Below are 25,283 nucleotides of genomic sequence, written 5' to 3' on the forward strand. Positions count from 1 at the left end.
GGCTTGTGTGATTCGCCTTGACGAATATTTCGTATCCAGGGTCCGATGATGGAGCTGTAAGGGGGCAGATTTTTTTCACTATGTGACTGTCTTTATTTTGTACTTAATATATATTTTACATATTATACCTATTCGTGTTTCATTATGAATCGAAATATAAAAGACTTAATAAACTCTATTAAAAAGTTAAATTAATTTATCAAGTTTGAATACCTCATTCTACCTTAAAATTAATAACTTAAATCAAGTCTTAATACGGTCACGGCTCAAGATTTTTTTGTCCATTTCAGCGTTCTTTTTACTCTTTTGACGTTGCGTTGACAGCTTTTACCTAAATTCGCGCGGAATATTTTTGTGAAATGGCTCTTAATAATTCAGCTTGCAAGATTCCACCCATACAAATTTGAGCCAGTCACTGTATAATGACGTCACGCGCATTAAATGGCGGGCCGGCCGCCACCCGCACCTTTAAAATTCAATATCTTGGAAACTAATTGACGTATCGAAATAATTCTTTCACATGTATTTTTTATTTTTAACAGAGAATACAGAAAGCTAAAAAACAAAATTTGTGAACATTCTTCATTATTTGCTCTAAAACTTGCCATTGGCGAAACCAGACCAGTGTGCTTCAAATACACACCAAATAATAATAAAATCTATAACTTGTCGATAGTTTTTTCACGGGGATCATACATGGACATGAAATAAAAGAGGATAATCTGTACAAATTTTTCTTATTATTAAAAATGTAGGCCCTATTTCATTATCTCTCAAGTGATGAAAGAATAAATATTTGAATCTTGGAAATCATCACAATGTGAGCATCGGGCCTTTCCACCGCGTCTGGCCAGCGTGGGGAGTGTAGGCCATTATCTTCCATTTCATCATCATCATCATCATCTCGGCCATAGGACGTCCACTGCTGAACATAGGCCTCCCCCAATGCTTTCCATGTTGCCCGGTTGGTAGCGGCCTGCGTCCAGCGCCTTCCTGCTACCTTTATGATGTCGGTCCACCTTGTGGATGGACGTCCAACGATGCGTTTTCCGGTACGCTTGCTGCCCGTCAGTTCTGCGTACTATGTGCCCTGCCCATTGACCCTTCAGCTTTGCTTTCCATTTGCTTCTAAATTAGAGAGGGTCGTGCTCCTGGAGTGGAGACTAAATGGCCTGCTGATGAATCATTACAAGTCTTCGGTACTCCATTTGTAAGCTTCTTCTTCCTGAGCTTTCCTCTTGCTTTGGTTTTCAAAGAACTTCTTTTCGTAGCCGTTGGAGCGGTCGACGCCGTCCCAGCGGTAGCCTGGACGGATGTTGAAACGGTTCGGAGGGAAGCTACCTTTGTATGTGGGTTTTTCTGTGAACAAAATTGAATTTGAAAGAAGTTAATAAATGGATGCTGTAAAAGGTGAAGCGTTAGGGACATTGTATGTGAACATCAAGCCCGTCTGGCAGTGTGAAGATTCTAGGCCAAATTCTCAATTTCCCTCTAAATTAAAGAGGGTCATACATCCTGCAGTGGAGACTAGTGCCTGTTTTCACCATCAATCCCAAATTTTTAAGTGATCCCTATGAACACTAAATTCCTGTTAAAGCCCTTTTCAGGGGAATTTCGATATAGCTAACCTTGCCATCTGGCTCATGTTGAGAAAAAAGGAATAAAGAAACTCAGTCACAGGAAAGGAAATACCATGCACTCTTGTCAAAATAATGAAATCTACAGTATCTCTTTTAGAGAAGGCGCACACCGTTGATTTTTAGTTGGCCGATAGTTGTGCCCGATTTTAAATTGTATGAAGAATCGGCCAAATCGAATCGGTGTAATGTGCGCACTTCCATACATGCCCATACTGATCAACTGCCCGACTAAACTATCGGCCGACGAAAAATCGATGGTCCTAGGCTTCGAACGATTTGTGGTAGTCGACGAAGCACATGATGTGTCCTGCGTGCCCAAACAACTGCACGCAGGAAGATTTAATTAAGGCTACTGACAACGCCACTCTTGTAGTAGAAGCAAAGTTTTGGGCAGACACTGTGTAGTTTGTTGTCGACACGACAAGAAGAAGAAGAAAGATTTTTGTAACATATTTTTTTTTTATGCATAACAAGGCAGGTATTTGACCACAATCGCACCTGATGTTAAGTGGGATGCAGTCTAGGATGGTACATATCTGCCCTGTAAGTGCCTATTCACTCTCGCCTTGAAAAGGCCCGGATTATAGTTTTCGGGAAAGACAGCAGCAGGCAACGAATTCCAGTCCCTAGCTGTTCGCATTATAAAAGAGTCATCGAAACGCTTAGTGCGAGCTGGTGGAATGTCAACAATATAGGGATGGTACGCTAACCTGCGTCTGGTTCCCCGATGATGGAAGGGGGCTGGTGGAATTAATTCATGTAATTCTTTCGCACATTCTCCGAAGTGTAGCCTGTAGAAAACCGATAGGGATGCTACCTTACGGCGATGGTAAATTATTTACCTGGTCCAAGATCTCCCCTCTCTCTCTTCTTGTCCCTGATGTAAGCGAGCATGGGGTCGCCGTCTCGCTCAATCTCCTTGAGACTTCTCTCGAGGTCTCTGTCTCCCTTCATGCGCGCGAGAGGCTTCGCGGCTTCCTTGATGAAGTCCTCACGACGTGCGGTCTCAGCTTCTATTTGTTTCAGGCTGGAAAAAAAGGTGAAAAAATTACATTGTTTGAAAAAAAAATGTAAAACTGACATTGTTTGGAGAAAAAGGTGTAAAAATGACATTGTTTGGAAAAAAGGTGTTAAAATGACATTGATTGGAAAAAAGGTGTAAAAATGACATTGTTTGGAAAAAAAAATGTAAAACTGACATTGTTTGGAAAAAAAATGTGTAAAAATGACATTGTTTGGAAAAAAGGTGTTAAAATGACATTGATTGGAAAATAAGGTGTAAAAATGACATTGTTTGGAAAAAAGGTGTAAAAATGACATTGTTTAGAAAAAAGGTGTTAAAATGACATTGATTGGTAAATAAGGTGTAAAAATGACATTGTTTGGAAAAAAGGTGTAAAAAAGACATTGTTTGGAAAAAAGGTGTACTTTTTTACACACAAAATGACATTGATTGCTTTCTTAAGAGCAAGAGCTGATTGGGCAAACATGGAAACACATCACATCACCTTAAGGGAGAAGAGAAAAGTTGATAAAAAAGTAAACAGTTTTTTTACCCTTTGCTCCACTGCTTGTACTTTTCATCCAAGAACTTTTGGCGCTCTGCTTTCTCTTTTAGCTTTTGTCTTTCCTCTGAGGTCTCTCTTTTGGCTGCAATGAAAATTAAAAATAATGAATATTATTACAAATTAGGCATTTAATTATTAAAATAAATTATTACTTATAGGAAAACATGAAAACATGGGTATACCCAGTTGCTTTGTAGGAACTAAGTCAAACTATCTGGTCTATTCCACTTTGATCATCCAGTAGGCCTAAGATGCGCGCATCGACAATGACATGATATGATAAGACAATTTTCGATCACGTAGATAATTTTATCATTTTCCCTAACATGGGACCATCGATAGAAAAGTCTATCGACCGCTATCGCGTGATAACCCAATTGTTGCCATATTAAGAAAAATTTGCGTTATTATGTTGGCCAACCTTGAAATATTTTAGCTCATTCGTTCAATCTCGTTCATTTCTGCTATTAATTCGGCTAAAATACATATCTTAAAGCAGTGAGAACGTCATTAAAAAAAAGTTATGTCAAATTTGTTGACATTACATGACTGCTTGATTGTATTGATTGTATTTGTGTTTTTAAAATTGTATTTTTATGTTTCCAGTCTTATTTTTAATATTTCTAAAGTACGGAAAATATCAAACGAAGAGATAACCAAGTTAAAGAAAAACAATGAAGAATTCCTAATCATACCGATAGTATTAAAGAATGAAGTCTTCAAAATTAACAGAATAACCGAAGTCCGAACTCCACTACTTATCCCATAATGCGAGGTTTACAGTAATTATTCAACGTACATGAAGCAGTCAGAAAGTTTATTGAGATTTGAGAAATAAAGTTACACTCATAAGTAGCAAAGTAAGTACCTAAAGTCTAAAATATTAGCTATACTCCGCACATCTTGATTTTCATAAGTAATAACACCTGATAAAAGGAAAAATATCTTTATTCCTACAAATAAGCTTTCACCTTCTTTCCTATATTTATTTCACATAGTTCTTTCACTGTGTAATAATATTGATGATCAACATTTTGTATGTAAACTTAAAATACAAATAGGATTAAGTAAATGTTTCTATTTATGAACTGTTTATGTAATTGTAATAATATAATTGTGTTTAAATAATATTCTTTTTTTTTTCAGACAGTGGATGAAGAAGTGTGGGATTATGAGTGATTATTTCATTCTAAAGCAGACATAAGCAAGTCTCGCTCACTGTCATGAAAATTCACAATAACAATCAGCAAAAAACTTCAAGGATACTGGCTAGGCTAACCAATTCTTGGAATTCTGTTAGTGTTTGAAATTATCAATAGCTATTGTAAAACAAAAGTTTTCCAAATAAAGATTTTGTAAATAATGGTTGAATTATTTTGAAATTACACTGCAATAATGAATTTATTGCCTGGTTGGTAGCGACCTGCGTGATGTTGTCGGTCCACCTTGTGGGTGGACGTGCCACGCTGCGTATTCCAGTACCCGGCCTCCACTCCAGAACCTTGCTGCCCCATCGGGCAACATGGAAAGCATTACAGCAGTGGACGTCCTATGGCTGAGATGATGATGAATGAATTTATTATAATGGAATAAATTGTACAAGATTATCATCCTGTCACATTAAAGCCCTTAAAAAAGTCCAAACGGAGGAATTAGATTTATAGTAATGTGGAATGTATGTATGGTATCACCGTCAAGTTGTAAAATTTATTTATTCTCATTGTTATTATAGCAATTTTTTATTGATTACATATCCCACCCAATGCTAATTTCTGACAATGACCTTGCCACTGTTTGAAAATAATGTAGACATAAGAAGCTCGGTCACCACATTCCGCCCCATTTTCAATAATTTTTACAAGATTATGTACAGATGACAGTAGGTACTTAAATCAAGCTAAACACTATGGGGTATCTCACGTCATTTGCAACTTAATATTTGTCTGATGTACTGTTGTTGACTGCCTACCTAAGTAGGTAAGTAAGTAATGGTTATTTTACAAGGTAGGTAATGTAATAATTAAATGTGGGTGGGACTGTGGGAGCACTTAGATTTTGCAGTTAATGATTATAAACTGTCGCAAGATTCGCCTCACATCCATAGCAATAATTACAAAATGCTGCTTCTGATAAACTCTTGAACTAAAACTCAATCTCCACCTAGAAGTAAAAGTATCACAAAGGTGCTAGATTCCTTTCTTTGAATTTTTCTAGCCTCAAATTAATCGTAAAATGTCATTTACCATTGTAAATGATAAATAAATAGAGTTAAAGTAGCTTGCAAAAAAGTTAATCTCCTATCGTCTTGCTATCGTGGGCAAGGATCGAGGACGATAAAAACACCACATCCTATCCTATCGTGATGTCAAAATATGATATAGTTAGCGCTTCATGTTAGGGCTTGCCAGGTTTATCACAAAAAAAAAAAACAAATCTATCACTATCACATTTTGACAGATGACATGATAATTTTCGGGGTGCCATGTTAGCGCCGGTAGATAAAACGATATAGTGACGTCAAAATCGATATAACGCCGCGATAGCAGTTTATCACGGCGCGCATCTTAGCCCTGCAGGTGATCAAAGTGGACTACATGATCATCTATGGATAAGATGACCTGGGGGATCACAAAGTGGACTCCAGTTTAATTTATATTTTAATTTCCTTTGATCACCCATAAATAAATTGGTGATCTAAGGACAATGGGTGATCAAAGGACACCAAATTGTTGCTTGGAGTTCAATCAAAGCCAGGTGATCAAAGTGGAATAGACCAACTATCTGATCTAAAAATCTGACTTGCCAGAAGTTGGGTACACCCATGCATGAAAATAAAAATAATCTTGTTTTATTTACCTTTCCTAGAAACAACTTGAGCGTTCCTTCCTGATACGTCATCTGTCATCTTTTTGAATGTATCCTCCTCTCTCCTCCTAAACGATTCGTTTTCTTCCCGTAACTGCCGAGCGTCTTGTAGTCCAGCCAACTTCCCTTCCAGAGTTCTTTCCATTTTTTTATTCGTCGGTGGAGGATCATCGTCATTTCTCCTGTAACAGACCTGAAATAAATAAATAAAAAGGTCTTTGAACCTTTTGAAGTCGATACAATAAACAAGGTTACTTGATAATTATTTTTCAACAGTAAACAATTTTAAATGTACAATAAAAATATTTTTTCTATAAAATAATTTTGAAGAGTGAGCATTCAATGCTGAGTTTAACCGATTAGTGACGTTGTTTATTCCTTGAACAGGAATCCAAAGATGAAAAACTAATTATCTAGTACATAAATATTAGATGCTGGCTATTATGTTTAGCAAAGATTGTCTTTGTGATTTTTAGGTTAGATAACACTGGGGAACAGTCATTTTGCGGCATGGTAGTTTAGAGTCAATTCTGTATGCGACTAGTGTGCTGAATACTAAAAAAATATTAGATTTGTCAAATTGACTCTAGATCTTGAGATAAATACTATTAACTATTTATATGAAAAAAACCAAAATAAAAATACCAATTTGTGTAAAAAAAATATTTACACTAAGATCCTATTTAAGAACGATATAAAAATTAAAAATATATTTGCTTTTCATCAAATAGTAGAAAAAAAACTACAAAAAGCTTTTTCTGTAAGCTTTTATGTTATGGTTTTGGTCAGGAAAATTCCATAATTATGGCAACAGTAATCAGCCATCATCTGGCGGTCCCATTGACCGTGGATATCATTCTTCCACTATCCTGATGTTCTGGTAGAACCGTTCTGCTTATTCCTCACTGTAATCACCCAGATTATGGGAGAACGTGTTCAAATGGCTATTGTTAAAAAAAAAAATAGGTACTCAAATTAGATCCTTATGTGTTAAATTTTTCAAACAACCAATTCTGAAAAGTCTGGTGCTCTATGACTCCCCAAATATTGTTTGATTACTAAAACAAAGCTTAGCCATGCTTCAGATTCAATTTGTGTTATGTGGTTTACAAATACAGTGTCTTAATAAGAGTACGGATTTGCGGTCAATCGAATTTATTTTTTCCGTATTCAAACGGACGTTTCAGGACGTAAAGGACTTTAATTTGGCTGACTTTTGATCATTTTAGTGATTAGAAAGCTCAGTTCATATCTTTGGCTTTCCAAATTGAAGTCCTTTACGTCCAGCTTGACTCCAGTATGGCAAAGAGTCTTCACGAGTCTTGCAGACGATATTGGACCCCCAATATTTATTATTTTATGGAAGTTTTATAAGACAGTATGCTTGGTAGGTTTTTATCACTACCTCCGTGATCTTATTCCTTTGCTTTTGTAAGTTTAGAAGCCAAATATTAACAAAAAACTGTTGGGATTGTAAACGCAAGGTTTTCATAATGAACTCATATTTTTGAGACAAAAAAGCTCTTTAAAAATTAATTTAAAATACACAAACTGTTAATTTCAAGATCTAGTAGCTGATTACTAAATTGTTGTAACTACAACTACACTAATACATGAGTAGAAAATAAAACTTAGTGGGTATAATCAAATTAATATAAGTTTAGGGAGGGTCGTTTAATTTTTTTCATTGATTTCTTGTGTCTCGTTTATCTCAAGAACCAGAGTCAATCCAAAGAAAGTAAATGCACACCATTTATGTCTAATACAAGTATTTACAAAATCCATTAACAAAATAGATGCCGCAGATTTTTTTATTTTTTTTGTTCCGCAGTGTAATAGCTTGATTTCGGGGTAATTATTAATAAATCCGTACCGCGCGGGAATAACTTGACATCTCGACCTGCACTTTTTTTTTTTTATTAGCTTAAACGCTTCCTCTACCTTATACCCTACTGGTATAAAAAACTCAACTCGAAATACCCAAAAATACTTGAAATACAGCTCTTGTTCATAAGTAAATATCTACAATTTAGGCAATAAATATTTGACATAACGATATATCCAATTAATATTATTCGTACAAACATTTATGTTTCGATTTATCAATGTATGTCAGAACTAGAGGTTGCAAATATTCGATAATTTTCTATTTCGAATATTCGAATATTTTTCCAGTGATATTCGAATATTATTCGAATATTCGAATACTTTCAAAAAATAAAAAGTACTTAAAATACCAATGTTTTATTGCTGGTTTTATTGCTTTGGGAACTATATTTTAACTATTTAACAATATAGTTTTTAAAACAGTTATAAAATTCTCATCATCATCATCATTTCAGCCATATGACGTCCACTTCTGAACATAGGCCTCCCCCAATGACTTTCACAATGACCGGTTGGCAGCGGCCTGTATCCAGCGCCTTCCCGCTACCTATATGAGGTCCTCGGTCCACCTTGTGGGTGAACGTCACACGCTGTGCTTTTTGGTACGTGGCCTCCACTCCAGAACCTTGCTGCCCCATTGGCCATCAGTTCTGCGTACTATGTGATCTGCCCATTGCCATTTCAGCTTGCTGATCCGTCGGGCTATGTCAGCGACTTTAGTTCGTTTAAGAAAGAAGAAAGAAAGAAATATTCAGGATCTCCACATTTCTGATTCGATCTCGTAAAGAAACACCAAGCATAGCCCTCCCCATAGCACGCTGTGCAACTTTGAGCTTATTTATAAGGCCTATTCTATTCTCGGTTGCCCAGTCAAGTTGGATTCGACGATTTACCTTTTTCTCGAAATTTGATCTACCTAGCCGAATCGTTTGTCAGAGGTAGACATACTTGTCAACAGTCTCCAGAATTGAGCTCCAACCGAAACATGGACGCTGGACAAAAGCTTCGTTTTGTACATGTTCATCCGAAGGCCTACCTGTTGGGAGACTCGATTAAGGTCTTCGAGCATTGTGCCGAGGTCTTCAAGCGATTCTGCCATGACCGCAATATCGTCAGCAAACCACAGCTGAGTGATGTATTTGCCATTGATAGTTATTTATGGCGAATCCTTTCCATTCAGGGAGCTTGGAAGCGCCTTCCAATGCAGCGGTCAACGGTTTAAGAGATATAACATATCCATACTTCACGCATCGCCGCAGAGGAATCGCCCTCGTGCTTTGCTCCTGTACTCGGACGGACCGACATGGTAGCGTTTCTGTACAGGCATTTTAGCACCTCGATATACCGATAGTCGGAGAGACTGCAGCAGTGCTGTCTTGATCGAATCAAAGGCCTTCTCATAGTCCAAGAAGAGCACCACCACGCTTCCCTGAAGTAAGACGGAGCTAAAGAGTCTCTGAACGAGTATCGGTGTTCCACCTGCGTTCAGAAGCTCTGAGGTTATCCCGTTATCACCTGGTGCCTTGTTGTTCTTTAGCTGTTTGAGAGCCTTCCTAATCTCGTATAGGCTGATATACGGGATGTCTTTGGTATAGTGTCGCGTTAACCTAGCTCTTGCGTCTGTTCCTGAGCTATTAACAAATTTGGAGGTATATAGCTGTCCATAAATCTTTTCGATCTCACCCAAAACCTCGGTTTTTGTTGACGTTACCGTCTGCCGTCTTCAGCATCGTCAGCTGACTTTGCTAAATAGAGTTGTCTCTTTGAACTTATTTGGAACTTTGGTTTCGCTCTATCGCCTCTTTTATACTATTTGTATCAAAGTCGCAAATAATAAAAATATGATTGAAAAAACAAAAAACACAACTACCTAAAAATGAACAGAAAAGACAGAAACAAGACAACTTAGTGTTCACAAATGCAGTCGGAAGCATCATGACTAGTTCTTTTAGCGGGTGATATGTATTTGATGCCTCCGACTGTATTTACAAACACTAAGTCGTCCTTTTACTATATTTTCTGTTTATTTTTGTAATATTCGAATATTCGAATACACGTAAATTTACTATTCGAATACTAATTTGAAATAAAAATTCGAATATTCGAATATTCGAATATTCGATTGCAATCCCTAGTCAGAACATGTATTTATTAATATCTCGACTTAAACATTTATGGATTTTCGTTTTTAATTTGACAAAAACAGTTATCAAGTTATGATCCCCTCTGAGTACTAAACACATCCATGATATGTGCAGTTGTCTAGTTATGCACGCTGTCAAGAGTTTGGATATTTGGAGTTATCCAGCTATTACCTTCGTATAATCATATTTTTATATGTGTCATTAGCAGTTGTTAAAATATAACATTGTTAGCTTTATATTTTTTTACTTATCAAAGCGTTAATTATTACTTTTATTACTATTTTCAATAGTTTAAAACTAAATTAACGTTTAAATAGCAAGTTGAAAGTAGAAGGATATGTTTAGTCAATAGGTAGGTCTATCTACTAATGTTTTTTTCATAACAGACTAATATTTCGTTTGACAACAGAATTTAAGTAAAAAATCTAATAATAAACTTTTAGGTCAATTTTAAGTTCCGGATAATTATTATAGTCTATTTGACTTCAATGACATTATTTAGGAATAATGATGAGGTAAAAGTAAGTAGGGTCGATACGCCAGATCTCGTCCATTTAGTGAGTTGGTAGATTTGAGGAATAAAAATAATATAGGGTGGGTGCACCAGTCCCACACCAGGAACCAGTAGTACACCATTTCTAATTTCACATCTAAATATTAACAATCTGTCCAATTTCCCGCCACTTTTGTTACGTTTGGTAGCACTGCCGTACTTCTACCAATCATTAGTCATAAATAAAAGCGACAAACACGACTGGTCAACCTTAGGCACATTGCGACTTTCCACATTGATTGTTAAATAAAAATAAAACTTACAGCTATTAAGAAAATTTGAATAAGCTACTTGATTCTATGATAGATAAGGAGTAGTGAATTCTTTTTTTGCAATGATTGTTGTAATAATTGAGTCGCAAAATTACTTTTAAAATGTCGCTTATTCGGTTTGTTACTGGTACACCCACCCTACAATTTTTCGTAATCATTTTGAACGAAAAATTGTTGTCATTATGCTCCCTTTAGTCTTTATAAGTATAGTATTAAACTTGCTCTAAACCATTAGAAGTTTTAATATTATCTTTGTAATATTAATGAAATATAGAAAAAATGCATTCAAAATCACTAATAATTAATAACAGCATTTAAATAAAAAAATATAAATAAAATCTTACTAATTGGTATTCAAAATATTTAGGTATCACACTTAATAATTATAAACATACATACATATATAAGGTGTTATTTTTTATACTGATCATACTTTACCAACGCATCTAATAAAATCATACAAATACAACCCAAGTGTTTTTAAAAAAAAATTCAGGCTAGTTTTTGTTTTTACTTTTCCTAACAAAAAAAAGATATTATTTTTACAACCATCCTGTCTTCACTCACTGCCTCTCTCTCTTTCTTTACCCATTTCATTCATACGAGTACGAACAATGGGCGCGCGCGTTCATTCAACGTTCACACACATAAAGGTTAGATTACACTAAACCTACGTTACCAAAAATTATCACTCGTGAGTATGTACGATGTTACGTCATGTTAATAGGTACTACGCGCTGGGAGAAATAAAATCTAGCCACATAGGTAGGTAAATAAGTGTAGGTATTTTCATTAGTGTAATAGCGGGGGACTTTTCCAACGAACCGAGGCGAATCATCCGCGTTAAACTAGAAATTTAGAAAAGGATAGAAATTGGAATTCAATATCTACGGTTTCGTAATGCCTACGCAATTTATTTAGAGACGTAATAAAAAATTGATAGGTAGGTACATACCTATCACTACTTCGCTTCGCGTCAGTGGAAATGCACCCTAATATTGAATATGATTATGTGTTGTAAATAAAACTCACTGATCAATTTTCCTGGTTTTAATTCCTAAATTATGATTTGCCATCACACTTTAGATTCATTGATTTTACTTATTCACACATTTACCTATTTTGAATGTTGTTATTTAAAGTTCCTAGGTTATTATTACACTAATCACAATACATTTTGAATGTCAAGCCTTTGTTGAATGTTCACGTAAACACTGTCTTGCACTGTCTAATCTAGCCACGATCGAATTGAAATAATGCTTCCGGGCTGCACACTTGCTTGCTGTTCACTAGACACCACGTCGGATGTTGTATTCACAATTCGCGCACTAACTTTTTTACGGAAAAAGTCCCTTTCGCGTAAACAAGCACTCATCTGTCCAAATCACACTGTAGGTATGTACCTAGGTAGACTTCGCAATAACCATCGATAGAACTCGGTCCCGGTCGTGGCCCTCTGGCAACAACAGCTCCTTGATAAGGCATTTCGTATTTTTACGCAAAAGCCGCCGTCTGCGGCGCTCGCATCTGGGTACCGCCAGCACTGTGCCGGTGATTGAAATTGAAATCCAGAACTTCGTCCTCGAAGCGCACGGGATCTCGTCAAGTCAGGATACGGCTGCGCTCCCTGAAGCGCTGCGCGGCTCCAAACAAGCAAGGTGTGAAGGTTTTCGACTCGTTAATGTTTCTCGTCGGCCAGTTAGTGTGCCCGAAACATAATTTCACCTGCGTTTTGTTATTTATCAAGCGCGGCATTGTAATAACTCGCACACACACACTGCAATACGTTTGGGCACAACATTGGACTGACTGGGACGATTGTTTATGTTGTGGCGCTCCCGCATGCCGATCGGCGACTCGGCGCGGGCTGTGGGCGCGGAGCGACTGGCTGGCATATCAATATGGCCGACTCACGCGGCGCGGCACGTGGCAGCGGTCGTTGCCCTCGGCCGGCTACTACGATAGTGCGTAAACGAATACTCTGCGCGCTCAAAGGATGATTTATTTTTTATTTTTTTCGAAACATTCTTTGTCGTTTTACTCGAAAACTAGCCTGAATTTTTTTTTAAAAACACTTGGGTTGTATTTGTATGATTTTATTAGATGCGTTGGTAAAGTATGATCAGTATAAAAAATAACACCTTATATTTTAGTTTATTTCATTTTTTGAAATTTCAATAGCATGGCTCAATTTGCAATATTATGGTCTCCTCTCTAGGCACAGTTTGCTTTTTAACATTATTTACAACGTCTGTATTTAGAAAATAGTCGTGATAATGTGGACGCAAATTGGCTATCACAAAGGGTAAGCTACATTTGGAGGGTGTATTAGCGTCCAGGAAAAGGTCTAAGTACTGAAAAAAATCTTTGTGTTCGATACGTCATGTAAATATCGTTTTAAATGATATAAAACATGCATTGTTTTGTATATTTTAATATCTTTGACCCAGTTAGACCAGACCGCGATCACTTCTGACGCAAAGTGGAAATTGCATTGTAGTAAATTCGCATCCACCTTATTTTAAGTGTCATTTAATAAAGTACAATCACCGATATCATTATCCGTATTGTATGGTTCATGGTTAAGGCTTAGAGACTGCTGTAAATCCCAAACTAGACCTAAATATATTAAAAACTTACCTTAAAACGCGCACCTGCTCACGTGGGATTTATTTTTGGCAAAAACGGTAGCATGCTATACGTTTTTTTTAATGTGGGTTTACCTGTCATACATTCAGGGAACCATAGCAATAGCTTTCGTTCTAGATTGATCCGTCATTTGGACGTGAACTGGACGATGGACGCGAAAGGGCGTGTCGACCTTACGCAAAAATATATCCAGTTAATTTTAATTCTTTTAAGCTTAATGGTAAGCTTAAAATAATTAAAATTAATTGTGCTTGTTATGAAGCATGGCTTTTGTTCTTTTATTTGTCTTTTTTTTTATTTTAAGCAAACGTACAATTATCTGATCAAAAGCGATCATAATCTGCGATTATATTTGATTTTTCTAATAAATTTGTTACTATTTCATTGCAAAAGTGATAAAAATATGTTCTATTTTTATGTTTTGTTTTTTTACTTAAACTTAATTCCAAATAATTAACTTAAATCCAATTTTTATACCTTAAATATTTGTTTTTCTTTGGTGAATAACTTGACAAGTCGTCGGTACACAACTTGACAAGTCTTTTTTTTAATAGATTAAGAAGATAATTTAATCAAATTCTTACGCCAATCGAAAGATATGCATCAAATTAGCTTATTTCAATCATAAAAATATCAATTATCATTAATTCCGATTTACCAGAGAACTCTAAACTTTAAAATCGCTCCCCTGAAAAGTACGCGAAAATGACATGTCAAGTTATTCCCGCGCGGTACGGAAATAATGCAAGTTTCAACAAAATAAATGAACGAAACGACGAAACTAACCCTTTGCCCTTTGGCGCCTTTTTCTTCTTCTTTTTCTTATCTCCCGATGGTTTACCTAAGTACTTCTGCAAATAGGCTTTTTGATCTATTGTTGTAGACATTTTAAAACGTTAAAAATCACTCAAATAAATTAAATTTCATAAAATGAAACACGAACAACCAGCACCAAATTCAGTGGGTAGACACTTCTCATTCAAAAACTAGTCTCTATATGTAGCAATTGATATACAACCTTATCCCTTAAGCAATAAAGTGCATTTTGGATTGATTTCACTACAGCAGGGGAACCCGCGGATCAATACCACCATACTAAAAATAATTGTTAGTGTCCTTATGTTGGTAGTATTGTTAGTTTGACAAATGAAAAAAAATGTCTGTCAATTGAGTTTGAGTTTTTAACCGGCGAATTGATTCGTGTGAAGTTATTTTCTCAGATTTGGTGCAATATTACTGTAAATAAACTTTTCTGTCGTTTACGTTGAGTTGATTAAGTTCCTCCGTATCGGGCGTGATAAAGTTTGCTGTTCAGTGTTATGTTTTTTGTGAGATAGAGACTCTTTTAAATAAGCTGTGTTTCAACTTCTACAGAAGTTTAAACTCTTATTTACTTTTCTGTTTAATGGGTATGTTATCTACTTACTTGAAATATTAGATCTATTACAAATCTATTATTCATTAAAAACAACCCTATGTGATGAAAATGTAAATGTACTTTCAAAACTGGTAAATGCATGAACCAGGGCATTGACACTGGTTGGAGAGAAATTATAGGCTTTGTTTAATTAATACCTATTTCATTTTAGGCTTCTACTGATAATGGAGAGTAGAAACAACAAGAAGTGCGTTATTTGTAATAAGAGGCGAAGTCGTGGTGGATCACCCTTACTTTTGAGTAGGTTTCCTCTGGATTCTGACCGGTAAGTTTCTAATAACACTCATTTGGGGTCATCCATAAAGTACGTCACACGTAAAGAGGGGGGGAGGGGGTTGACAAAGTGTGACATGGTGTGACAAGGGGTGGGAGGGGTCCTAAGTTTCGTGACATCACATTTCAATTGTTTCAAATATTTGATATAATAATGTTGATTTCATAAAAAAAGTACTTAATTTAAATGGAAATAAAACTAATTTCGGAACTGCTGTTAATTTAATAATTTTACGATGTGAAATTGAAAAACATGTGACGTCACATTAGGGAGGGGGGGGTCTCAGAAATGTGACCACCTGTGACAAGGACGGAGGGGGGGTCAAAAAATCATGAAATTCGTGTGACGTACTTTATGGATGACCCCTTTATTACAAGATAATTTTACTGATTGTGTAAACTTAAAGGCTGGGATTAATATTTTTAATCATACAGTAAATAACCATAACCAATTTTTAATTTCAGTATTTTGTTTCGTACTCTGTAAATGAATTGCATAACAATACTAAAAGAAATTAGTTGATGAATAAATTTCAGTTTGTTATTCTTTTTCTTTTCTAATAGGTATTTCTTATTTCAGTTGTCGAATGTGGGTTAAAAATGCTGGCATAGAAGACTTAGCATATGTACCTATTGAAAAGTTACACCAACTGAAGTTTGTTTGTGGTGGGCACTTCACTCCTGAATCCTTCAATGCCAAAGGAACTCGGCTGAAGAACTCAGCTATTCCAACACTGGAATTGAGCAATCCCATCTTGCCAGATGAAGTTTTGACAGAGTTTCCTCTTCATGTAAAAGACTCCAATAAAGAAAACCTCAAGACAGGTATGATGATGACTTCAATTATTTTTTTTAAATTTAATTTACTATCAATTTTTCTGAATTATTTAGATGTCTTAATTAATTTTCTTTGGTTTCCAAAACAAACCAACCGAATGCAATTTAACAAGGTTCTTTCTTTGTAACCACAAACATGTGTTGTATGCTTATCAATAAATAATATATAATTTCAATTATTAATTATATCTATACTTTGTTACAGTTCTTTATGATCATTCATATTGCATTCCAAAGAAGTCAAATCCAGTTGAACGAGGTATGTTTATCTAAAATTATACTAATAATATAAAAAGGAAATATTTAATTGTTTGTTTGTATTTGATCGGCTCCGTAACTCGAAGCCAAGATAGCCTAAAGTGCGGGTTAGAACCCCACAGCTTGAATATTGTAGTAAACCTACTCGTAACACAATTTAGCTTAGAATGTGTGTTGAGTTAGAGGGACTTTAGTAATTTGTGTAATACAAATTCTTCAAAAAAAGTACCGGACCAATTTGAAAAATTTTAGGCAATCTACATTAATTAGCCAGGTCAGCTAGTTTAATAATATTTATAAGCTAGTAATTTTTAATGTGAGCAAGACATGTACTAGACTGATTGTACCCTAAAGTTGGGTAAGAACATGACATTTTATTACCCAATTCACATTTCATTATCTGCTTTCAGTTCCCCTTACAACTACAACCAAACAACTAAATTCAACATGTTTGGGAGCTGTGGATATACCAGATTCTGGTATTTCTGCGAAAACAACTTTTGAACCTCTTCCTTCTACTTCCAATGCACCAGAACATATGACCTATAAACCCATTACTCATGGTAAGTGTACAAACTAATTATTTACCTTCTAAAATATGCCTTCCCTCAAACTAAAGAATGCCACCCTGGATGCGTTCTGCAGTCTGCAGTCAGGTCAAAATGAACTTATATGTACAACATTCTAGGTTTCTGTACATTTTATATTAATGCTATTTGACCGTGCGGATACGAACAAAGAACGCAAAGCACACGTGACTGATTGCCTTATCACGACCACTTACAGATTGTCTTGACATACCCGCAGACCGCATCCAGAATGCAGAACATTAAAACCTCTAAATGCCTTTAATTTAATATTATGTCATTGTTATTGAAGGTGGGCCCACGCTTCATATTTTATGAGAAGAGCTATCATTATCCTGTCTTTGCATTTTTTTAAAACTTGATAATGATTGATTGATTTGGAAATAATATGTTTCATAAAACAACAAAATAAATTTTAAACTAATTTGCATATTTATAATATTTCAGATGATAAAAACATTTGCCATCAAGATGCACAGGCAGAAATATTAGTCCACAGTTATAAAAGACCTAAGAAAAACATTGAAATGAAAGGTAAGATAAAACATCCTAATTTAAAAAACTAAGTAAAATTGCTGATTAATTAACCAATATTCAATTCAATTTGCTTTAATGTTGTTTTTTTTACTAATGGAAATGTTTTTATTACAGACACTTCATCAACATTTACAATTAAAGAGAAGAGGCTTTGGCGACAGTTACAAAATGCAAAAAAAACAATAAGGAATATAGCGAAGTCAAGAGTGAATTTAGACAAGTTAGATTCGGAAGTGCTGACATCGTTAGTAAAGGATGTAGTGCAGAATAACAAAAAAAAGTCACAAGGAAAAAGGTGGACTTTAGCCAACAAAATATATGCTTTGGCTATATTTAAACGGTCCCCTAAAGCATACCGCTATATGCAAAAGCTGTTTACGCTACCAAGCACTAAAACGCTCCAAAGGATTTTAAAAAATATACCAATGGAGCCTGGTATAAATAAAAATATAATTGATATGTTAGAGGCAAAAGCATCAAGTATGCCAAAGGAAAATAAATATTGCTCGTTAATATTTGACGAGATGGCGTTAAAGAAACGGATAATTTATAACGAAATTGCTGATAAAGTGGATGGCTACGTGGATTATGGAGAGGGCGAGAACATGGGACGAGAAAAGAAAATTGCAGACCATGCGTTAGTGTTTATGATACAGGGTGCTAAACATAAATACAAACAATATATTGCGCACTATTTTGTGGAAGGCACAATATCAACAGCAAAACTGGCAAAAATTATATCGGACATCATCAAAAAATTAAAAGAAATCGGATTTATGGTTCTAACAACAGTTTGTGATCAGGGATCTACAAATATAGGAGCTCTTAACATGTTAAAAAGAAACTGTGGACAAGGCATAGATAGCAACTTTTTCTCTGTAAATAATGACAAAATTTTTATAATCTATGACATCCCTCACTTGTTCAAATCATTACGAAACAATTTCTTTAAAAGTGGAAATATGTCTTTCGATGGAAAAATTGCACAATGGAGGCATTTGGTAGTTCCAGAAGAACACAACAGAAATTTTTTAAATTTTAAAAAACTGAATAGTACCATTGTAAATCCAACATTCAAAACTAAGATGAGGGTGAAGTATGCTGCGCATGCTCTGAGTAATACCGTGGCAGCTATTTTAAAAATGATGGCATGGAAAGAAGTTTCTGATTGCAATGATACAGCATTTGTGATTGAACAGTTAGATAAACTATTTGATTGTACAAATGGTCCATCATCTTTAAATGACGTAAAGAAAGGGATCCGGGAAAATGTTTCCACATCAAGTAATCACATTGAGTCTTGGACCTTTTATACTGATAAGTTAAAAACCATAAAATTTATAACAGCAGAAAACACGATACTAAAAAATGTTAAATGCGTAAAGGGATATCAAATATCTATCAAATCCTTAAACGATATTTGGGAAAAGTTAAAGAATGAAGGGTTTAAATATATGAACCTTAGACAGTTTAACCAAGACTCTCTGGAAAACTTATTTGGAATCATTAGGCAACACAGTGTAACCAATAGAAATCCCACTATCACGCACTTTACTGCAGCGCTTAAAACAAGCATGGTTACTGGGCTGAAAGTGCCTCATAGCAGAAGTGCTAATTGTGAAGCAGACAACAATAAACATATGCTGGAATATAAAGACATTTTAAAAACTAATTTAAAAACAACAGAAATAAAAATTAATGTTCAAGATTCCACAGACACTGAATTTTATCCTGTGTTGTCTATCCCGGACCCTGAAAACTTAGAACAGCCCATTGAAAATTTGTGTAGCCTTGAAAACCAACCAGTAGTATATGTAAGCGGGTATTTAGCTGCCAAACTATTACAGAACAGTTCTTGTTTAATTTGTGAAGAGTGTTTGAGCGTGAAAACTCCTGTTGACAATGATTTGTATGCATATATATCTCTTCGCGAATGGTGGCATGATAAAAAAAGTCTCGTTTATCCAACAATTCAATTATGTACCACCGTAAATGAAGCTAAACAATTTTATCATGACCATATTGCCGACCAGATATATATGGAAAATGTTGGAAAATTCATTTTCTTAATGTTGAGTACAAATTGTAATTTTAGTTGGTTTAAATGTCAACAACATAATAAAGAAATTTATGATAAGATGTTTAAAATATTAAGTTACCTTTTTCTAAGAAAAAGTTGTAAAATCATTAATGACAGCTTCATAAAAAGTGAAAACAATTTTGCTGACAAAAGTAAAAAAGCACAGCAACAAAGCATTGAAAAGTAATCTTGAGGCTGAGGTTCGATCAGCTGATAAGAAAATTAAAGATGTTTATAAATAAAAATCCTATTTTTTCTTAGAAAAAGTTGTGAAAATAAAAGTTTACAAAATTATCATTTCTGTACTTTGTTATAATTTTCAATAATTCCTCATGCCTACAACTGCTATGTCATGTTCAATACTTATTGTAATATACCTATTTTATTTCGAAATAAATAATTTACGTTACAAAACTTCGTTTTACTTACACATAGTATAAAATAAAAATAGTAATCATTAAAATATTGAAGGTTCCTATACTAGATATCGATATGCAATTACAACCCTAGCAAAGTATCGATAATCGATAAGTTATTACGAACGTCACTAATACTGTCAGAAAATAAGGCATTATGTTGGTAGCTCCGCCTGTAGTTTGTGCGGTTGGTAAAGATTTGCGGGTCGTTCTCTAAAATGCATATGTGTGCGTGAGCTCAAAAAATATCTATGGAGTGCCGTCTCTTACTCTTTTATGCTCTTTGACCAAATTACTTGATTTGACAGCGTCATGCGTTTATTTATGACAGTGACACTGACACTGAGTGACTGACATTGACAGTTGCAAGCACAGATAAAAAAGTTTTTATTTTAATTTGAGTTTACAGCTTTGAGTTCTAGAATATCCCCTGAGCTTAACTACAGATAATTAAATTGAGAATGTTACTAGGTATGCAAAATCACTTGAAACCTATGTTACAGTTAGGCTTTTACATTTACAAATACATTAGTTTTTATTTCATTCAAAAATACCCAGTAGTTATGATTTTATAGGCATTCAAAGTTCGCTAAAATATCGAGTCCCGCCGACGGTCACGTGACCGCGCGTGACGTACATTCACAGTGTCCGCTCACTAGAAAACGGATATCACCACAGATATGGATTAGAGCATGCTAGTTCGTCTTTCTTAGTACGTATCAAATCGAGGCTCGCAAGCGCCATCTATCCGCCTGACCCCGTACTTTTTTGACCTTAAAATGCGTTTACGTTTATAAAAATATTAATTTGTTATACAATGTTTTATTATTAAAAGTTATTTAATTGAAATAGAACTCTATAAAATATTTTATAGTCTCTTAAAACTTTATAATCAAGAAAAATTAAAATTGGTTTTAAAAAGTCTTGAATCGTGTGAACGCTTCCATAATATGTCGGTTAACCACTTGAACGTCAAATCTGACATTCTAATTTGAAAACTTGATCGTTGCTGTTGCGCGCTCCGTTTTCTTATTGGATTTCTTTCTCTTTGTATTCGCGATCCTTGATAGTAAAACGTTGAGTCGAGCTAATGCTCCTCCGTTCTAACTTCAGGTCTTGTGTGTGTTGAGAAAGTGACTGAGATAGTGACTCTGTTATACCTACGTGTCGTGTTGAGATAGTGACTCTGAGAAAGTGAACTTTTACTTTTGTTTATGTGCTTGTGTGACCACAACCATGCCTCAGAAGATCTGCTGTGTTTCTTCATGCAAATCATCACTTCAAAATGGTTAGTAAATAAATACTTGTAACAGTAATAAATGGTTACCTACAAATAACCAACCTTATGCTTTAGCTGCCAAGTGCCATAAAAATTTATTACTTTAATAAAACTTGTACCTACCTACTATTCAATCTCATCTTAATCTGATGATGTAGAATGAATAGGTATCTAAATAAAGTACAACTAAAGTCTTAACAACAAACAACCTTCAAACTTGTGAGAGTATAAATTTATTGCAATCCGTGATGATAAAATTAAAAAAAACACCTTATGTTTATGCCATCAAAAAATAAATTGTGAACTCATGCCAGATTATAATCTGGCGCAGTTAGACTACAATTTGTAATCTTACCTAACCCACTATTAGTTTACAATGCCACTCAATAATATAATACTCTAAACTAATGGAGTGCACAAATTGTTACGGAGACATAATAAAAGAAAATTCAATTTAAAAATAACTTGTATTTTAATATGTTGATGGCCACCGGTGGCTTTGGTCAATAGCCCATTTGCGCCAAGCTTCAGGTGTTACAACAAACTATAACTGAGAAAGATTACAATTTGACATTAACTTAAATCTCATTTTGCAGGTGCCATTCTTCATAGCTTTCCGAATCCATTGAAAGAGTTGGAAAAGTTTCGCACATGGGTGAAAAATGCTGGTATTGATGGAGAGGATGACAAACATATATTTGCCAACAGAAGAATTTGCCATCTTCATTTTAATAAAATATATCATTACCCGAAAAACAGATTGAGCAAACTGGCAATTCCAACACTGCATCTTCCAGGTATTTTAGTTAGTTATACATATACATATAGGACAATAATAATTATTACCTATGTAATATTTTTTTCACACATTCTAAAATTTTATTCACCGAGATAGTGTGGTACTAAATTTAAAAGTGGTCTTATGTTAAAGAGATGTGCAATTTATCTCACCAGCGCAGCTGGCATGTAAATTTGTGTAAAAATACATCCGTAATTATTATTTTTAATTAATTACTTGTAATTAAACTAAGACACAGGTTATCATTACCTACATTATACACCATTCTTCCAAAATCTTAGTTGTTAATTTTGTAATAAACTAGTTGTACCTAACACATTTACCTAAGTTCCCTATAAAAATAGGGTACATAAATTTTGTGACACTAACTACTAACATAAATAAGTTCCTACTATGTTTATAATGTATAAAAGCCATAATAATTATGGATTGACATTTGTACCAAAATTATGGCCTTGCAGGATTGGAACCCGCAACCACTGTAGACTGGAGCGTGGTTTTCTTCTTTCGCATAAATTAAGTCCTGACATTCCTAATATACTAAGGCAACATCTTGCAATGTCACCATGTATGTTGTTCTACATATCTCCAAGTCGAGCAATTTTTTATTCTTATGACGGATGAAATATTAAATTTGTCTTTATTTTTTAGATGTCCCATCCAGTTACACAGCAGAGCCTATGGACGTGTGTGAGCAGCAGCCACCCACATATAAAGAGATCTATTGTGGTCCTAATACTAGTAAGTAAATATTATTAGTGTTCTCTTTTATAAAACAGCAAAACATTAAATGGTATTGTACCTATAGTTTATTTACAAATCAGTATGAGTTCATAAACAGTTATAAGAGTTTACAGAACTTTTAATTATTAACCCCCTTACTAATAAAACTTACACGCTCGTTGAACAGTTTTTTAAAGTGACGTTTAGTATGGAAATATCATTTTAAAACAGTGTTCAACAACTGTGTAACTTTTTATTAGTAAGGGGGTAAGATTATAACAAAAATGAAACAATGGACAAAATGTCAAGTGGCAAAAATCGGAATAAATAATAACCCAGCATTGATTGAGCCTATTGTAACTAGGACACTGAAATTTTATATTGCATAATATAAAAAATTATGCTGGACCTTGGAGGAGGGCTTTGTCCAGCAGTGGACGTGAAAACAAGGCACTGACATCATGTTTTTTTTTCATTGTATTAAAATGAAAAGTGATGCCGTGGTCTTTCTTTTTAGTTCTTAAATTGTTCATATTTAAACAATACAAAAAGGCGTGTAATGTGTGGGTAAGATTGATTGTTACCTGTCAAAAATGCTATCCTGGGACGCCATTCGAGCGTGACGAGACGTTTAAGTGTATCTTCCCTTGTTTTAATCTTATGTAAAACTAATGCCATAATCAAATATCTGGCCGGATTATTTGTATGAAATTTTGTGAATTTGAGCAACAAAATCAGGTCTTAAGAGGTTATTATAATCTTTCAAAATACCATGCTCATTTGAACCAGAATGAAGTAAATTATAAAATTTATTTCTTTTCAGGTGCACCACAACCAACTTCTAAAAGGCCTCAGCCCATGACAATGGATGACCAGCAGCCAAGCACGAGCACTATGACTTACACTGGTGTTACTAGAAGTAAGTTTTGTTTTATTTTATAAATGAAAACTGATGCCCAGCCGGGCTAGGATGCGCGTCGTGATAAACTCATTTTAGACGACACATGTATGAGTTATTATTATTTAAAAAAAAACATAACCCTCCTTCTGGCGTAGTCGGGTAAAAACATTACAAAAAGGCTCTCCGTGCGTGTAATGCGTAGGTATAGACCCAATATACTTAACTGTCCTATCCGTGACATTGACAGCGGGGCGCCACCGTCAATACCGGATAGCTGGTTCCGACTTTTTCCATGCTGGATGATGCTTTTACACTACGCGGAAATTAGTCAAGTCAATGTGAACACACACCGAACAGTGAGGTGGGGATGAAAAATAAATGATTTTCATCCCCACCCCGCTGTTTGGTGTGTGTTCACATTAACTTGACTTTTCTAATTTCCGCGCAGTGTAAAAGCAGCAGGAAACTATAAAGTTGAACGATGGTGGCGTCCCCCTGTCAATGAGTTTGGTGGGCCAGTTCAGTTTAGGTCATCTAAAACACCGATTGTTACCTGTCAAAAATGGCATCCTGGGACGCCATTCGAGTTTCACATTTACAAGAAGCATAAGCCGTATCTTACCTCTTTGTTTTAATCTTGGGTAAAACTCAAATTCAAATTAAAAATATTTATTGCGTAATTCTAATCCCATAATCTCAATATCTGGCCGGTTTATTTGTATGAAATTTTGTGAATTTGAGCACCAGAATCAGGTCTTAAGAGGTTATTATAATCTTTCAAAATACCATGCTCATTTGAACCAGAAGGAAGTAAATTATAAAATGTATTTCTTTTCAGGTGCACCACAACCAACTTCTAAAAGGCCTCAGCCCATGACAATGGATGACCAGCAGCCAAGCACAAGCACTATGATTTACACTGGTGTTACTAGAAGTAAGTTTTGTTTTATTTTATAAATGAAAACTGATGCCCAGCCGCTGAGCCGGGATAAACTCTTATGGATGATTTTAGACGACACATGTATGAGCTTATTTAAAAAAAACATAACCATACTTCTGGCGCAGTCGGGTAAAAACATTACAAAAAGGCTCTCCGTGCGTGTAATGTGTAGGTAAGGCCGATTGTTACCTGTCAAAAATGCCATCCTGGGACGCCATTCGAACTCGACATTTACGAGACGCATAAGCCGTATCTTGCCTCTTTGTTTTAATCTTAGTTAAACTCAAATTCAAAATCTTTATTGCATAACTCTAATCTCATAATCAAATATCTGGCCGGATTATTTGTATGAAATTTTGTGAATTTGAGCACCAGAATTAATTAGAGAAGAAGAGGTTCTTATTATCTTTCAAGATACCATGCTCATTTGAACCAGAATGAAGTAAATTATAAAAGTTTCTTTTCAGGTGCACCACAACCAACTTCTAAAAGGCCTCCGCCCATGACAATGGATGACCAGCAAGCAGCAAGCAAGCAGCCAAGCACAAGGACTCACAGTGGTGTTATTAGAAGTAAGGAAAATATATTTTTTTTTTTTTTATACATAATAATGTGGTTATATTAAACTAACTCTTAC

At 35.0% G+C, this 25,283-nt stretch overlaps 2 protein-coding genes across 3 annotated transcripts; one reads left to right on the forward strand and one right to left on the reverse strand.

Moving 5' to 3' along the window:
- Nucleotides 1-1,077: 1,077 nt before the first annotated feature.
- LOC135084476 (BUD13 homolog) lies at nucleotides 1,078-14,530 on the reverse strand. Its single transcript, XM_063979261.1, has 5 exons — nucleotides 14,365-14,530; nucleotides 6,065-6,255; nucleotides 3,197-3,290; nucleotides 2,483-2,667; nucleotides 1,078-1,359 (listed from the first exon to the last, which is right to left on the reverse strand). Exons 1-5 carry the CDS (start codon nucleotides 14,463-14,465, stop codon nucleotides 1,187-1,189), a joined length of 744 nt encoding a protein of 247 aa, XP_063835331.1. The 5' UTR covers nucleotides 14,466-14,530; the 3' UTR covers nucleotides 1,078-1,186.
- A 4-nt stretch (nucleotides 14,531-14,534) lies between these two features.
- On the forward strand, nucleotides 14,535-19,948 carry LOC135084477 (THAP domain-containing protein 5-like). 2 transcript variants are annotated; one of them, XR_010259847.1, is made up of 6 exons: nucleotides 14,535-15,281; nucleotides 15,870-16,114; nucleotides 16,332-16,385; nucleotides 16,795-16,947; nucleotides 17,419-17,505; nucleotides 17,623-19,948. XR_010259847.1 is itself a non-coding variant. In XM_063979262.1 (5 exons), exons 1-5 carry the CDS (start codon nucleotides 15,181-15,183, stop codon nucleotides 17,535-17,537), a joined length of 672 nt encoding a protein of 223 aa, XP_063835332.1. In that variant the 5' UTR covers nucleotides 14,535-15,180; the 3' UTR covers nucleotides 17,538-17,599. The 2 variants fall into 2 exon arrangements, 1 of the variants encoding a protein (XP_063835332.1); XM_063979262.1 differs by lacking the exon at nucleotides 17,623-19,948 and having other exon boundaries at nucleotides 17,419-17,599.
- The last annotated feature ends 5,335 nt before the right edge of the window (nucleotides 19,949-25,283 follow it).

The sequence above is a fragment of the Ostrinia nubilalis genome, chromosome 26, assembly GCF_963855985.1.
Source record: "Ostrinia nubilalis chromosome 26, ilOstNubi1.1, whole genome shotgun sequence".
Taxonomy (NCBI): Eukaryota; Metazoa; Arthropoda; class Insecta; order Lepidoptera; family Crambidae; genus Ostrinia; species Ostrinia nubilalis.

What these genes read in the sequence shown, in the direction of transcription:
- LOC135084476 (XM_063979261.1), bottom strand. Translation starts at nt 14,465, where the DNA reads ATGTCTACAACAATAGATCAAAAAGCCTATTTGCAGAAGTACTTAGGT. An exon ending in AAGGCGCCAAAGGGCAAAGG is followed by an intron (nt 6,256 to 14,364) that starts GTTAGTTTCGTC and finishes GGTCTGTTACAG; the next exon opens with GAGAAATGACGATGATCCTC. An exon ending in TCAAGTTGTTTCTAGGAAAG is followed by an intron (nt 3,291 to 6,064) that starts GTAAATAAAACA and finishes TTTTCATTGCAG; the next exon opens with CCAAAAGAGAGACCTCAGAG.
- LOC135084477 (XM_063979262.1), top strand. Translation starts at nt 15,181, where the DNA reads ATGGAGAGTAGAAACAACAAGAAGTGCGTTATTTGTAATAAGAGGCGA. An exon ending in TTTCCTCTGGATTCTGACCG is followed by an intron (nt 15,282 to 15,869) that starts GTAAGTTTCTAA and finishes TTCTTATTTCAG; the next exon opens with TTGTCGAATGTGGGTTAAAA. An exon ending in CTATAAACCCATTACTCATG is followed by an intron (nt 16,948 to 17,418) that starts GTAAGTGTACAA and finishes ATAATATTTCAG; the next exon opens with ATGATAAAAACATTTGCCAT.